Raw genomic sequence first — 17,809 nt, forward strand, 5'->3', positions numbered from 1 at the left:
TAAATGAAATTACAATTCAAATTAAAATATCTTCAATCTTTGCTCTTCATTCTACCATGTTGCAAGCCAAGTGATGTGAGCTTTCAATTCCTCATGGCTTCCATTGTACCTGCACTTTACGTGCTGATGAGTCCCTAAAATGCATGATTTTAGGCCCTTATTTACCTTTGTTTTGTCTTCTTTTATTATGTATATGTCCTTCGTTATCATATTTCGAAGTTATGCAAGGTTTGTTCGTGTTTCAGGAAAAACAGGTTAAAACCAAGGAGTTAAGTTGTAACGCTCTGAACCCGTAAACCTGGTCCAGTGTGTTATACCTGATTAACCGTGTCTTGTGGCGCCCCAAAATCGCCTTGTGGGACCCAAGTGTCACGTCATTCATTTTCTTGTACCTATTATTCCATTTATAATTACGCAGCGGAAAACATAACTACAGTCCTCAATCAGTATAATACCAGAGTTTTCTACATCTATCTACACATTCCAACATAATTCATATAATCCACCTGTATCAATATATAAACATAACTCCAAGAACATAAGCCACCACTTCCAGTATTCACATTCATCCATTTCTTAGATGACTTAAAATATAAAACATAAATTTATACAGCCCAAAATATCATCAAGTTTATACCCTTTTTCTTCCTTTCTCTAACTAAAAAATGCTATATTAATCCCAAACTCTCTAAACTCAATCTCGTGGAGGTCCTGTAAAAGATAAATTTGTATTCGGATGAGACACATCTCAGTAAGGGAAGAAACAATATATTAAATCAGTGTGTGGCCAACATGAGATTATAATCAACATAATATTCAACATTTGCAAATCTTAACATAATTTTTAAAATCATTTTATGAACCTAATCAATCACATGCAATATATTTTACCCACGAGAAAAAAACTAAGGATAGGAGTGATTACCCACCCATACAAGTAGCACCCCTCTACTCTGATACTTTAGGCAATCCGAAGGTCACAACTGAAGCATACCAGGGCACTCACCTTAGTCAGTAAGCATTCAGGTGAAGAAGTAATCTCGTACTCACACAGTTCATACAAAAGTTTACCAACGAAGGCTCCCAAGAATAGGAAAATCTACCCGTCCATACAAGTAGTTTCCCTCTGCCCTAGTACGTTATGTAGCCTACTTGTACACCTGATACTAACCAGGGCACTCGCCTTTCTCATAAAGCCCTTGAGCGAAGAGTTTGCCCCGCTTAAACGTAACATATTCTACAAGCATAAATAATGATACTACTGTAATACATTATTCTGTCTGTCATTTATCCTGCCTTTCACAACTGTTCACATTTTCATCTTTTACATTTCATTTCATTTCACTCTACGTGGCTTTTCTCATTTCACATTATTCACATTTCACATTTCATTTCTATTTCATTCTCATTTTCATTTCATAATATACCCAGCATCTTCAGTTGTTTTGTGTTAGTCCCAGCATCTTTCAGCTATTTTTGTGTTAGTGCCAACATTTTTCAGGTGTTTTTGTGTTAGTCCCAATATTTTTCAAGTTGTGTTTGCGTTAATCCACATAGAAATGCACTTGTCTGCTACCCAGCATCTTTTAGTTGTTTTTGTGTTAGTCCCAACATCTTTCAGCTGATTTTGGCTCCATGGTTGCATTAAAACTCACATGCAGCATATTTCATGTAACATTTTCATTTCAATTCATTTCCTGCATATCTTGTATCTCATACATATAGCATAATTCCACACAGAATTCTATTTTACTCGTGCCACACTATTTAACCGTAAAAATTATATATAAATTTCATGTAAAATAAGTCAATTTACATTTAACCTTTATATACTGAAAATATACCTTTCATTTCTTACATAATTATCCTGAAAAATATTTCACTTTCATTAGTCCATTTTCACATATACATAACTAATAAAACAGCTATAGGCTCAGAAAACATAATTTAAACGGTTGACATTTTAAACTCATATAAAAACATATACACATATTTATTCATAACATATTTCATTTTCCAATTAATTCATAAAAATATGATTTAATATATATTCCCCGTTACGTGCTTTCTCGAACTACACCAACAGGAATCCCCAAAAGATGTCTATGACGCTCACCTGGACCTTGGTTCAAAAACCCTAGTTTAATTAAATTAACCCCAAATAACCTACCATTTTTGCATTTTTCTCAACCTATAAAGTTCAAATAAACCTTTAAAAATCCAAAACTGAAAATCTTAACCCTTACATCAACTTATGAGCGTTTCCCGAATAACCCAGTCTAGAAAACTGCTTTGCTGAATGTGTAGAGAATCTTCCCTAAAACACCGTAGCGGCCTCCAATCATTTATTCGGGCTGAATCCAGGCCGGATTCTTAGAGAGAAGGGAGAGAAAACTATTTTGGATAGATAAAAATGGAGAAAATAGAATTTTTTCGCACGGAAGCTACCCTAGTTCCATTTATACTCGATTTTGCCACATGACCTCGTCAACGAGTAGAGAGGATTCGTTGATGAGTCACAAAAGGAACTTCGTTGACGAGGAGATTCATTGGTCGATGAGTTTTAAAATCTGAAATTTGCTCATTCGGGATCTTCTCATCGACGAGGAACTAAATTTCATCGATGATCTTTGGTAGAACACTCGTCGACAAGGACATGAAAGTCGTCGATGAGGTCAGTTATTCCCTTCTTCCAAAATTTCCCCTTTTCCCTTTTTTCCTTTATTCCTTATTTATCTATCCCATTTATTATTTTTCCTAATTATTTAATCATTAAAATTTTTCAGGTCATTACATAAGTAATACGAGAAGCCAAAGGAGTATTTGGGATACTTAAAGCTCAAATCAACTGTCTAGCCAAACTCCTAAGGCCTCAACACACATAAAAGAGAAAAAGACTCTATTCGATCATGTGGTGCGACCAGCTAATGCAAGGGGCGACCAGGGCAAAAGCTATAGACTCCAAGGTTCATACTGAAGAAGAAATGCTGCAAGGTTCGACCATGTGACCCTCAAGGGTGACCAAGTCGAGATACTAAAGCTTATTGAGCTCAGAAATACCGAGAGTCTCGACCAAGTGCTCGACCAGGAAGACCTTAAGAGGCAACTAGGTCGAGTTCCTGAGCTGAACTGAAGATTGAAATACTGAGAGTCTCGACCAAGTGCTCGACTAGCAAGACCGTGAGGGGCGACTAGGCCTAGATCTCAACCAGCATCTTGACCAGAAAAAACAGGGGTGAGACTTGGTCTCCAGCGACGATCTTCTATGCGAGATTTTGTGCTAGACTTTCCTATTTCGAAATTCAAACCTTGTAAACCCTAATGGGTATAAATATTAGCTACGAATATGTTCTAGGGGTTCCTCTTTGGCTAATTTTAGGTTAGTGATAGACCTAGAACACCATTGAGAGCCAATGTACATTAGTTGGATTAGATTTCAATATCAGTTCTAGATTGTACAAAAGGTGTTCCACGGTCTGTGACAATCGGCGGTGCTCTCGTATTTTTCGAGTATATTAGATGGTCATTCTGTTGCAGGGACAATTGTTTGTGAGAGACAACTCGAATACCAAGGGATGATTTTTTCATGCTTTAAATTTACTACTTTCATTTATATGCTTTCTTTTAATCGCTTTCATTTACTGCTTTCGATTTACTGCTTTGATTCTAATGAAAGATTGTAGATAATGATAAGCACTACTACAGTCTCTACCAGATAAAAGTAGTTGGCTACGAAATTGTGGAGTTGTTCGTGATCGTTGAGATAGGGTATACTTCGGTTCCTGACCGTGCTCCGGACGGTTGGTGCACCCTTGCTACCTTGTGCCCTCGAATGACCCTCTCCTGCTTGGCTTGAGATTCTCGGGTTAGTACTTCTATGGATAGCTGATGGAGTGTAGTCAGAGGCATGGCGTCCAGCGTCTGATTAAAGTCAAAGCATTGCTTCGTAGTAGTAGGGTACTTTAGATTTTACATGTTTTCTATTAGTTGTTAGAAACACGACAAAAATCTCACCTTTACACTTCTTTTTATACAAAGCTTTAACAAACCAATCTAGAAAAAGGATGATAACTGCACTTTGATCCTCATGGATCGATATTTGACTTCCCCACTTTCTACTGAACTTGGGATTAAGTTAGATTTTATAAATATTATTTTTGGTAGTTAAGGACCCGAGCCTTGGCGAGCCAACCACATGCCTTCTAAAAAAATTATTTTTTCAAGTACTAGATGCACACGTGACATACTTTGGATTTGTCATAATCAAAACAGGATAGGACTCATAAAGTTGACATAACCTTTAGTCTAGCATTTGGATAGATAAATACCAAAAAATCTAGTGTAGAAAATATAGCAAAGAGAAACTAAAATTTGAATTTGAGATATTATCATAATTAGTTGGGTGTGCAAACAAAGCCTGGAGTAATTGCGAAAAAAAAAACAACCTATTGTCCAGACTAAGTCTAAGAAGGAAAGACAATTTGTACACACAAAATAAAACTATTTCAATATCTTCTAAGGTTTTTTATTTTGTAGTTTATAACAATAAATTTGCTAACAGAATAAGACCTACGTGCAATATAAATTAGGAAAAAAGTAATGACAAAAAGTGCGGTGCACTATTTTCTTTCCCTTTAAGAAAAGCCCCCAATAGTCACAAAATTGATAAAGATTAACTTGAAAAATGTATGAGACAACAGAAGAAGATGTTTGATAAAATGTGTCAAAGAAATATGAAATTTTTAAGAAGTGGTGCCATCTTCTAAGCATCAAGGTTTTCTGTAACGCCCCAACCTGCCACGTGGGGCGGGGGTGCTGCTTTAGTGACGTCTGTGTACCTACTACCATAATCATTAAACAATTGCAGCGGAAATAAATAAAATATTCTCCATACATCATTACCAGAGTTCTATGATACTAATATACATCAGAGACTCCTAGTGCTCATAATACAAACCATAGGACAATACTAAAACTAACTCAGTCCATACACCCATATTACATACTCAGGGGTTTCAAACCCAACTTAAATACAGTAGAGTTCTTACTGACACTCTCAAAAATCTAACTAGCTATCAACCCGTCCTAGAGCTCACTAACCTCAACCTCGAGATGGTCTTGAAAAAATAATTTATATATTGGGGTGAGACACTTCTCAGTAAGGCAGATTAAGTTAACATCAGTGTGTGGTCAGCATGCATTAGGTGTTTACAAAAAACATTCATCCTTCATTTAACTAAAAATAGCATTTATACATTATACTCTTTTTATACTACTAAAAATACTCATCTCATTTTCATGATATAAACAATTTAGTAAATAAATGACATCATTTACATAAATCTACAGATATACATAAAAGACATCCCTGTGACTAACGTCATTTCCTTCCCCCATGGCACGGTAAGACTGGACTAAGTCTGGGGTGATCAACCCAGACAAAGTCAAATCATACATCTGCATCTAACTCCAACTACACAAGCATCCACAACTTGCTTGCGGGGTTCCGATTGCCCTACCGCATCCTGAAAGTCCGGACTTCCGGGGTAGGAACACCCTCTACCGAGGCTAATCGGTTGAAACCACCCTACACTGCTATTTAGAATAGTGTGGGCGCACATGGCCAAATACTGAATCTCTAGCAATGGTACCATGCTCATAACATAACTGGTCCCCAGGGTTCCTAAAGCATATCATGCAATTTAAGTAATAAAAATTGTATTTCCACTCATTTCATATAAAATCAGTCATACTATAAAACCGGCCCTCACGACCGTCATATAAAACTCCCTATATTTTCACAAACAATTCCAGTATTTCACAAGCATTTCCAGTATTTCACAAATATTTTCAGTATTTCACAAACAATTTCATAAACTCGGTTATACAATAACCCTGAAATAATATCCATCTACCACACGATTTCAATATACAGTATATCCCATTTATAACGTTAAACTAAACTTTCCACCGTTTATTTTTACTCAAAATACCATATCATATATCTTAGGTTTGAAAAATCCATTTTGAACAGTTTTTTTTTTCAAATGACAACTAAAAAAATAAATATACATACACACATACATACATATATATATATATATAGCATTTTAATTGGTTCCACTTTAATAAAACTCCTAACTTAACTTAATCCCCTTACTTGGCTTATTGGAAAGTCTTCTAAAACCCTAGATCCACGCCCTAAGGCGTCCAAAGCTCAAAACCCTGAAATACAATTTTCCCAAATTAATCATCCCAACCCACAGAATACTCATCATTAAACATTCCCTAAGCTCCCTATACTTCAAATCAACAATAAAATTCCAAAAATACCTACTTACCCTAGTTTTGGAGTGGTGCCTAGAAAGATCTCGTTCAAAAATATAATTTGCTAGACTTGTAGAGAACTTCTCCTAGATCCTCGTGATAATTTCCGATCGTCGAATATGGCGATGAACGGCGAAGAATCGTAGAGAGAGAGTGAGGGGCGCCAGTTAGAGAGAGAGAGAGAGGAAAATTTTGATTTCTTAACCATTAAGCAACTAAAATTTCTATTTATAGGCCTTTGACTCGACCAACTTCGTTGATAAAATGGTGCCTTCGTCGACAAACTGTAGAAGGATGTTTGTCGACAAAAGATTGGGTTCGTCGACGAACGCGAAGCCTGAAATTTCTCTCGGCATTTCTTCGTCGACGATGCCTGAATTTCATCGACGAAAACAGGGAGTTCTTTGACGAGTCCTGCTATTTGCCCCTTTAAAAATTTCCTCACTTCTTTTCTTATTTATTTCCTTTTTTTTTTCGAGGTTCAAGTTTCCACATTTTCTTAACAAAAGTTAGTTTGTCAATTGTGATTTTAGTTGATTATCCTTAAGTAGAAACAAACATAGCAAACAATTCAATGTATAAAGAAGTACAAGAAGTTGGAAAATTAATTGAAGGTAAAAGAAGCATCAAGACCTTCGTGCTTATGTGTATAAGTATGGAGCCACTTGAAAACAAAATTGAAAGTAAAATAAAGGAGCACCTTTTTTAGTTTGGCTCCAATAGGATTCAATACAATACATTTAAGAATTGCTTCTTTATAAGAAGAAGTGGAAATAAAGAGGATATTAACTAAGAAAAATGATATAGGACCCTAAGAAAATATGAAGTTGCAAAGTGCATTGACTGTTGAAGAAGATGGAGGAATATAAATTTTCGAAAACATAAAGATGAATTCACATTCTTATAAAAATAAAAAATAGAAAAGTTGAAGACATAACTACATGTTGTTAGCATACAAATTTTATACTGCATCGTCGAGGACTGCTTAAGCCCTACTAAATTCACCTTATTTTCAATAACGATTATATATATATAGACACACACACACAAACACACACAGCAATAACCAAATCAAATTGTCTTTTTACTTTGTAATTAAGTTCATATAAATAAATAAGAAGTTAGATGATCAAATTCATGTGCTAAATCAATCAACTCGAAAAAATAGCAAAGCCTTTGGCTTTAATACTAAATATCACCGTCTTTTTTGTTTCATGGATTCATCCACACAGCACACCAAAAAAAAAATTGAAAACAACAAATATACTTTTGTGCAATGAGCTTGATTGCTATCTCCTATTGCAAATTGAAATTAACATAGACAAAACAATAAATTAAAATAATAGGAAATATATTGAACTTTTTTGCAATTGAAGCTCATAAATTTGCCTACTCTTACGACAATTAAATGCATTTAGCATTTAATAAAAAAATTTTAGGCAAAAAAATAATTATAGTATAGTGCCCATATGTGTTAAGTAAATCAAATTAAACAAAATATAGATGCAAAACAATAGAGGAAACCCAAAGCAGGTAAAATCCCCCAATCAAAAAATATTAGTTTGCTTAATATTTATGAGGAGCATCTAAAGCCTAGGTATGATATTGTATCTATGCATATATTATTCAATAATTATTTTAAAAATTCCAAATTCGAAACCACTTAAATAGAAAATTCTTGTTTTTTGCAGTCTATAATTGCATATTTCACAACTACCGCAAATCAAAGGGCAAGCAAACCATGGAAATTACCAACAATTTGATAAACTCTAGATAATTCAAATTGCTACCTCAAGATAAAAGTGGATATATAGAAACAATAACGAGACAACAGCACCAACCACATTAATACAATTGTTTATCTATATCAAGTAGGCATTGAACAACCGTTGATATATTTAGCTATATATATATATTTATATATATATAGCTAAATATATATATATATGCATGTATGCATATATTATTTAGATAATATTTTATCAAACAACACAAATTTTGAGGATCTACATATCTCCTTGCATGCATTTTCATATTTCTCCCTCTTTACAAATACACCCACATGCATGCACACATAGGTGCATATTAATGTATGCAAGTTTTTGTATAGTGGTGGCTTCACCTAAGGACATTGGTAAACCTTTATTGCCCATTAAGCCATGGACGTCATAGGACAACACCAACACTATAAAAAAAGAAAAATGTATATGAAAGCAAGGAGACAAAATTTTTAGGAGAAACAAAAAAGGAATAAAGGTAATATACTTTTGATTCGCTTACCATGTAATATATAACCAGTTATTGGAGGCTAAGAACTAGCTTCAGTTTTTTCAACTCATTTCATCTTGTCATCATACTTGGGGGAAAAAAGAAGTGGGGGAGGGGGAAAGAATAGTTCATAGATAATTCGACAACAATGAGAGAACTGAGAGATTAGGTGAGATAAAATAATAGATTAAGGGAGGGAGAGAACAAAACGTGAAAAAAAAGAAAGAGAGAAAGGGAAATATTAAAAGAATTTTCACAAAGGCAAGTCACACATACCCCATATCATATGTAAAAGCCTAATTAGGAAGGATGAAAATTCATAGTCACCAGCATGATAAGCATCCCCCAACCCTAGTCATGCTAGCATTTATCACACACACACAACAAACATGGTATAAACTAATTCAAGATTTTTTCCAAAATAAAACAAAGCAAAACAAAATTAACAATGCATACCTTTTCTCAATTGTGAGCTAGCTACTGCTACCAAACTACGATCCTTGCTATACACCACCCATATAATTTTGGGAAATAAAGGCAATAGAGTAGTAAGGGTCTTGATTGAAAAAGAGAAAAAACAAATTGATAGTGGAGGAGAAGAGAGTTTGAGAGGTGAGAGTTGCTAAATGGAGAGACAACATTGATGTAGAATAGAGAGGTGAGAGTGTAAACATGAGATGGATAGAGTTACCTTGCAAATCACAAAAAAATGAGCAAAAAGTCATGCATTAGGGTTGCCCTGCAAACCACAAAAAGAAGCGAAAAACCATGCATTTTCCTATTTCTACCTCTTTATAAATACACCCACACGCATGCACACACATGTGCATATTAATGTATGCAAGTTTCTATGTAGTGGTGGGTTCACCTAGGGACGTTGGTGAACCTTTATTGCCTATTAAGCCATGGACATCACATGACAACACCAGCACTTATAAAAAAGAAAAATGTAGACGAAAGTAAGGAGAATTTTTTTAGGAGAAAAAAAAGAGAATAAAACTAATATACTTTTGATTCCCTTACCATGTAATACATAACCAGTTGTTGGAGACCAAGAATCAGTTTCAGTTTTTTCAACTCATTTCATCATCATGTCATTATACTTGGGGGGAAAAAAGTGGGGGAGGGGGGAAATAATAGTTTGTAGAGAATTTGACAACAATGAGAGAACAAAGAGATTGGGTGAGATAAAAATAATAGATTACAAAAGGGAGAGAAAACAAAGCATGAAAAAAAGGGAGAAAGGAAAATATTAAAAGAATTTGCACAAAGGTAAGTCACACATACCTTGTGCCATATGTAAAAGCCCAATTAGGAAGGTTGAAAATCTAGTCACATGCATGATGAGCATGCCCCAACTATGGTCATATTAGCATTTATCACACACACACACACACACACACACACACACACACACATATATATATATATATATATATATATATATATATAGAGAGAGAGAGAGAGAGAGAATACAAACATTGGTATAAACTAATTAAAGATTTTTTACAAAATAAAATAAAGCAAAAAAAAAAAATTAACAATGCATACCTTTTCTCTCGTGGTGAGCTAGCCATTGCAACCCAGCTACGATCCTTGCTATACGCTGCCCATATAAAACTGGGAAATAAAGACAACAAAGTAGTAAGGGTCTTGATTGAAAAGGAGAAAGAAAAGGAATTGATAGGGAAGGAGAAGAGAGTCTGAGAGGGGAGAGTTGTTGAATTGAGAGACAACATTGACATTAAATAGAGAGGTGAGAGTATAGACATAAGATGGATAGGGTTATCTTGCAAGTCACAAAAAAAGGAGCGAAAAATTGAGCATTACGGTTGCTTTGCAAACCAAAAAAGAGGAGTGAAAAATCATGCGTTGCGTGCCCTAAACAGGCTCAAATTTTAGCTCCAATTTATGACATTTAACAGTGATATGTCAAATCTCACTTGATGCTCCTTGTTCATCTCGAAAAGGCCAAATCCCTATGTCCTCAATAATCCCAAAGTCCAAACTAAGAAACACAACACAACACATGATAATCACAAGTAGATCAAATAGGCACTTTGATTCAAAAATCATACCATATATGATATGATATGATACACATTATTGATATATGCCATTGATTGTTGATGTTTAAATTTTTATTTGAGAGGGGAGAGTTGCTGAATTGAGAGACAACATTGACATTAAATAGAGAGTTGAGAGTATAGACATGAGATGGATAGGGTTATCTTGCAAGTCACAAAAAAAGGAGCGAAAAATCGAGTATTAGGGTTGCTTTGCAAACCACAAACAGGAGTGAAAAATCATGTGTTGCGTGCCCTAAACAGGCTCAAATTTTAGCTCCAATTTCCGACATTCAACAGTGATATATCAAATCTCACTTGATGCTCCTTGTTCCTCTCGAAAGGACCAAATCCCTATGTCCTCGATAATCCCAAAGTCCAAACTGAGAAACACAACACAACACAACACAACACAACACATGATAATCACAAGTAGATCAAGTAGGCACTTTGATTCAAAAATCATACCATATATGATATGATATGATATGATACACATTATTGATATATGCCATTGATTGTTGATGTTTAAATTTTTATTGTATCTTCATTTATCTATATTTTAAGAGTTTACATAATTTCTCATCATCTAGGAAACGAAAAACACACAAACACAAACGGGGGAGAAACAGAGGGTAGGGGTAGAGGGACACAAAATATGGGAAGTGGATTCCTTACCAGTTCAACATATATTCCATCCTCGTCCGTCACCCCAACGGCGGGAAACGGATTATTTTGGGGAAACCCCTCCCTCCAAAAGATCTGCCCTTCCGCGTTCCAAAACCCTAAAATCAAACCCCACCCCCTCATTGCATCAAATTCAAATAATTCCCAACCTCTCCCCCCCAAATCACAGACATCAGCGTCTGGACAGAACACAGATACATAGCAGGAGCGGTGGTATCTAGGTCTTCATCCATGGCATTACAGCACAAGGAAGAAGAACAAGCGGAAGAAGAACACAAACAGCGGCATCACCGCCACCAAGTGCTCCAAGAAGACAACAATATCGATACCAGGGGTGGCACTCCCATACGCTACCTCCCTCTCTGCCACGTTTACTCCGCCACCTCTCCCTGCGTTAGTGCCAGTGGTTCCTCCAACGTCATGTCCAAGAAGGTTAAGGCTCGAAAGCTAGTCATCGTCGATCCTTTGGATGGTCCTGATCAGAAGCCACCTTTGCCACCGCCACCTCCGCCGTCGCCAGTCCAGCAGCCGCCTCTCACCGCCGTCTATTCCCGCCGCCACAAGAGGACCCACCATTCCTCGGAAGGAAAGTGTCCCGCATTCTTTGATTCCTTGATGAAACGCCCTGAATTGCCACAACCAGCGAAGTCCGAGAACTTGGAGTTGTCTGACGGGGATAATTGCGAGAAGGGTTGTGTAGAACCGGATGATGTCGTAGTTGAATCGAACAAGGTCGAGAGGGTGTTGAAGAAGAAGAGGAGGAGGATTGGGAATTCTGAGCTAGTGAAATTAGGGGTAGATTCGAGCACACTGCACAGGCTTGACAGGCCTCGATTAAGAGAAAGCAGAAACCACAGCACAAGCAGTGTTTCCCGAATGAGAGATCGCCCGCCTTCTACTGATTTCCCAAAGACCTCTTTTTCAGGCTCCGATAGCACGAAGAGATGGACGAGGTACGTTTCAATAATGATTCACGCGGTTGAAAAAGCTTTTCCTTAGTAATGGGAAAAATCATGTATTTTTGTTTGACAGGTTGGATTGTGAAGGTGTTGATCCCAAAACATTTGTTGGATTACAATGCAAGGCAAGCACTTCATTTGTCCTTTGTGCAGACACCCATGTGCTTGTTATGGCGGCAAATAGTCATATCTAACTGGACCATGTATTGAAATGCTGCAGGTTTACTGGCCATTGGATGATGATTGGTATGCTGGTCGTGTTATCGGGTATAACTTGGAGACTAACAGACATCATGTATGGCTACCCTTGACTGAATTTATCACACTTGATTAGTTGAATTATTCAGATTGTGATGAGAATATGCAATACTAATGCAGGTTGAATATGAAGACGGCGACGCAGAAGATTTGATTATTTTGAATGAGAAAATTAAGTTTTATGTTTCTCGTCTGGATATGCAGCATTTGAAGCTGCGTTGTGGTACAAATAGCACAGACAATGATGAGCTTGATTATAGTGAGATGGTTGTGTTGGCTGCAAGTTTGGATGACTGTCAGGAGCTTGAGCCCGGGGATATTATATGGGCCAAAATAACTGGTATCTCCCTCTCTCTTTCTCTCTGAAATTGTAAAACCTCTATATTGTGTTCATGAAGTTCACCATGAGATTTTAAGTACTAATGGAACCTTGGAATAGGAAAAAATAAAATAAAGAGAAAACTTCGACATATTATGAATTAATGAAGTTTGAAGTCATAGTTGAACTTTTAAAATCCCTTCATGTTTAATTGTAATAATAGACACACACACACACACACACATTTATATATATATCAACGCCTTTGTTTTGCTGAGCATCATTGCCCCTTTACATTCTTTTCATATGTTAGAAGATTTTATTTTTTCCAATTTCTGGAGTCAACAGTGAATTATCTTTGGTCATCACTCATCAGTGGGTGCCATGACACCTACTTCTTCGTTAAAGAATGCAGATGTGATGAATATGGCTACTGTTTGTCAATGTCTCATGGATAGTGAGCCATGCAGAATTAGGTGATGAAACATCTCCATGACAGTGAATTATCTTTGATCATCACTCATCAGTGGGTGTCACTCTTCATTGAAGAATGCAGATGTGATGAATATGGCTGTGGTTTGTCAATGGCTCATGGATAGTGAGCCATGCAGAATTAGGTGATGAAACATCTCCATGTATGCCTAGACAAATTTGGTTTTCTGAGTTTGAGGTGTTTGCGAGTCTTAATCCAATTTTAAGGCCGTTACATCCAAACTGAAGGTCACATGTTCAGTTCATGGAACTCTCTCTAGATGCAGTACTTTATTGTATTTTTTTTCCCCCTTATATCACAAGTAGATGTTGATACAAATGAGAAATATGGTTTGATAAGGGAACACATTAAGGGATCTGAATAAATAGGATGTTGATAACTCTATTTTGGTTACTTTTTCCTTTTTTATTTTGGTTACTTTTTCCTCTCGATGCTGATTAAATTTATGGAGAAGGTTACATATATATATTTTTTAGATAACAAAAATTCATTAACATCTATAAGAAAGTGCAGTTGGTAGAAGATAAGACATCCTCCATGAAACAACTAATTAAAATTATGCTGCCCTCCAATCTCTTTGAAGATTAGACAGTGAATCAGTATTCAATGATTCCCTCCAAATCTTCCAAAAAATTTGCCTTAGGCCCTTAGAGAAGGAGAAGTTGACTGAGCTTTGAATATCCTTGCATTCCTCTCAAGGCACAGTGTCCGAAAGATGCACCGCTCAAAACCATAAAACTCTCTCTCTTTTATTTTTAAACCCTGATGTTTGACTAGAAAGAACTCATATATGTTTCACGGAGCCACCCACGCATCACCAAAACAAGACGAGCATTCTAAAGCTTTATTAGTCTCATTGGACTTGGCATTGAAGAGAAATGTGCGTATTAGTTTCATTGGACTCGCGACAGAGCTTATGTATATTTGAGTTTAGAGCCCTGTAGAGCCTCCTTACGCATAGCAAGTCATTTGTATTAATTCTGTTAGGAGATGGGCTCTAAATGAAAAAGGACTAGGAGAAAGAGAATGCATACTAGGAGAAAAGGGGTGACCGAGAAAATCCGAAAATTTACCATTCCCCTTTCTTTCTTTTTGAGTAAGAAGTGACTATTTTTGTATGGGCTATTTATCCACAAGGAGGGTTATAAATATATTTTTTGAAAAACAAAGAACCGTAGTAGAAGAGAACACAATATACCAAAAAAGGAAAATAAATCAAGGAGAACAAGAAATCCTCCTAACAAAAAGAAAACCAGCTACAAGATCACAGAAAAACAAAAAGCAACTAAAGTAGAGCCAACCAATCCTGGAAGTCTTCAAGAGAGACATGATGAAAGAAATCACTAGCGGACACCTGCAGTGACACACAATAAACCACTTTACTCCAAAGCAAATCGTTAGTAGTAGCTGTACCTTTGAAGATTCTAGCATTCCTCTCCAAACAAACACACCATATTATAACTATAACACCCGACTGTCACAAAGCTTTCCAATCCTTTTCCTTGCCAAAACATCTAATCATAATATTACAAAATGCCTTCATCTCAGGGGGCAAACCCAGTTTCACAAAGATACATGGTTATTAAAATTTCGATTTGGATTGTAGGATTGTATGCTTCTTTGATCCAGATTCACCCAAACGATCCAAGTCGCAACAAAAATCGGAATCAAGTAGAATCGTGGAAGAATTGTAAAAAATTGGTAGAATCGTAGAAACGGAATTGAGGAATCGTAAGTGGAAGCGGAAGTAGAATCATACAGATCCTACTCTGTTACGTGGATTGGAATTTTTTTTTCCTTTTTGGGCTTCAATAATGTGGCCCAATACATGTTTTTATTCACCCAAAGGCTCCAAAAGGTTTATGTTTGGTCCAAAGTTTTCTAAAATTGGGGCAAAATGGCTCTCAGCCTCCCATCAGTGAACATTTTCAGCGGAATCTGCACCTGAATTCCCTGGAGTTTGACACCTCAGTCCTCTTCTCATTGAAATTCAGCAACCCAGCACCTGAATTTCTCTCCTGTTCGACAACCAGAGAGCCCTCCATCTGGTGACTGGTGTTTGATCAGCAGCAGCTTGCAGTCTTGCTGTTTGAGTAACAGTTCTTTGGTGTTCAACAACCAGAGTTCCTGGGGTTAGACAAAAACTCAGTCCTCAGTTCTCTTCCTTCTTTGGTGTTCGACAAGAACACATCAGTCCTCTTCAACACAGATTCCTTGTTTGATCAGTGGCAGCCAAGAAAAGAGCCAAGCCAGCTGGCCCAGCAGAGGTATGCTTTGAAACAAATTTTTTGCTTCTTGAAAAGACTCAATTGTGAACACTGTTTTTCTCCTTCTTCTCCTTTTCTTGCTCTTCTTTTTTTTCTTCTTTTTATTGTTTGAAATTTTTATTGTATTTTTAACTTCTTTTACTTGCTAAGTTACTAACCAAGTTTTTAATCTTTATACTTGTCATAAAGTTCCACATATAAAATTTTTTAATATTTATTTTACATTGAAAGTAGAATCTGACGATTCTCGATTCAATCCTGAAGATCCCTCCAACAACCCCACTTAGAATCCCGATTCTAACAATCTTGCAAAGATACCAAATAATTTATTCTAAATGCCCAAAGTAAGGGGCACTAAAGAAGCAAATATGAACAAGTCTCTCCACTCTTTAAAAAAAGACACAAACATCAGGCAGTAGGACCTAGGTCTTCTCTTCAAATAAGTCGTTGGTGTTAATTTTCTCCAAGTTTAAATGAAAAGTTTTTATTTTGAAAGAACTTTAGCTTTCCAAATCAAAGATTACAAGGCAATAGGAGCCGCATTAGTATCATGAGTCTAGTAAGGAAAAAAGGACTTGCAAGAAAATTTCTGGAAGGATCTAACCTCCATGCCCTTTTATCACTCCCCACATAAACATAAAAAGAATGGAGAAAGGTTTTCAAGAGAGCCAACTAGTGGAATGGCACTTTATCCCTGTTGATTGTATTCTTCTCATGGTGAGGACCCAGTGGAATTGGTTCGTCCCTTACCGGCATTGGTTTACCGACCTTCTCCCCTTCGCTCAATTAGATGAGATGATGTCCGCCAAACCCCAATTCTTAGGAAAGGAAGTCAGCTGGCAAGTAAGCGAAGCAACAAGCAAATCCATGAGCGCCGACGAGACTTCCATGTATTGGTTGCCAACCACTTGAGCCAATGTTTTTAAAGGCTAGGCCAATGTAAGATGTCTTTTCTGGGAGTCTCACCAACCTCCCATGCTTAGCCAAATGCAGCTTTTTTCATCTTTAATGGTGTAATTGCTGGCTTTGTTCCTGTTCAGTCATTGTATTGGAAAAAAAAAAACACTTTTGGACAGGCTTTCTGCCATGTTCGCTTATGTTAAGATAGTAGGAATAGAGGTTTTCTGCCAAGGATAAGTGATTTTCTGCCATGTTTGCATGTACTTAGAATAGTGGAGAAATCTGGGAACAAAGAATCCAGGTGCTTATTGCTAGCAAATGAAGTTAAATGGATTCAATAGCAATCTTGTGAGTTTTTGATGTAGGACAAGAAGCAAGGCCTTGGGAAGATCCTTGTTGGAGAGTACTTAAGAAGAAATGGGTCATTGTTGAATTTAGTTAGCAGTTTATTATGTGTTTAGTATTAATTAGTATATGATTATGTGTATTTGCGGGTTGTTTGCAATAGTTGTGTAATTTAGGAGTGGGATTGTGTTTCATGTAATGTTAGGGGTATGTGTTTAATTTCATGTATTAGAGGCTTTATTATAAATGTTGTGTGAAAGCAATGTTGTAGACAGTTACATTTGAATTTGAATTGGAACTGAATGTAAGTTTTCCCCCTTGTCTTTCCTCTCTCCTCTCTTCCCCTTCCTCTCTTTAATCTCTTATTTTTCCCATCGCTGCAGATCTTTGATGCTTCTCCTACATCATTTGTTATCTGAGTCTAATATCGATCTCTATTCTTCCATTTCAGTCCCCCATTTTCTCTTCACTCTTCTCTTTTCTTCTTCTTTCTCCTCTTGTCTTCTTCTTCCTTCTTATTCCCCTCTTCCCCCATCTCTGTTCAGCCATTTGAATTCCTTCTCTTTCTCTGTTCTCTCTGCTGTCTAGCAGCCCCTTCCCTCTATTTCCTGCAATGTCTTTAATCTACTGCTCTGCCTGCAGCAGTTTTATCATCTCTCTCTTTCCTTCTGCCTTCTTTCTTATTCTTCTTCTCCTCGTCTTCTCTCTGATATTTTGCATTCTGAAATTCTCATAGTTCTTTCATTCTTCCATAATCTCCATTAATCACTCTCCATATCTGTTAGTCTCTCATCTCATCATCTCTGTTCTGAAATTTCTGTATGGAAAAAAATAAAACACTGAAAAAGCAGTTGTGAACAATTTCAAAAATTCCAGTTGTGTCCCCAGTTCTCCGAAGTTCCAAACACCACTTTCCAGCC

The 17,809-nt window shown here is 36.6% G+C and overlaps 1 protein-coding gene and 1 long non-coding RNA gene across 10 annotated transcripts in view; one reads left to right on the top strand and one right to left on the bottom strand.

Moving 5' to 3' along the window:
* Positions 1-492: 492 nt before the first annotated feature.
* On the bottom strand, positions 493-12,157 carry LOC131152030 (uncharacterized). The gene is made up of 3 exons (XR_009135824.1): positions 11,340-12,157; positions 10,147-10,215; positions 493-711 (listed from the first exon to the last, which is right to left on the bottom strand). It is a non-coding gene; the product is annotated as an uncharacterized LOC131152030 (long non-coding RNA).
* LOC131152027 (histone-lysine N-methyltransferase ATX2) overlaps positions 11,382-17,809 on the top strand; it is a 125,964-nt gene continuing 119,536 nt past the window's right edge. For 5 of the 9 annotated variants that reach the window (XR_009135820.1, XR_009135821.1, XR_009135818.1 and 2 more), the window contains exons 1-4: positions 11,580-12,301; positions 12,381-12,432; positions 12,528-12,602; positions 12,686-12,905. Coding sequence is in view for 2 of the 9 variants with exons in the window: in XM_058103607.1 (XP_057959590.1) it covers positions 11,580-12,301; positions 12,381-12,432; positions 12,528-12,602; positions 12,686-12,905 (1,069 nt within the window). In the remaining 7 variants the exon portion in view is untranslated. Of the gene's footprint in view, positions 12,302-12,380; positions 12,433-12,527; positions 12,603-12,685; positions 12,906-17,809 lie in introns of all 9 variants that reach the window. The other 4 variants (XR_009135816.1, XR_009135817.1, XR_009135819.1 and 1 more) reach the window with 2 other exon arrangements.

The sequence above is a fragment of the Malania oleifera genome, chromosome 3 (genome assembly GCF_029873635.1).
Source record: "Malania oleifera isolate guangnan ecotype guangnan chromosome 3, ASM2987363v1, whole genome shotgun sequence".
In the NCBI taxonomy this organism is placed as follows: domain Eukaryota; kingdom Viridiplantae; phylum Streptophyta; class Magnoliopsida; order Santalales; family Ximeniaceae; genus Malania; species Malania oleifera.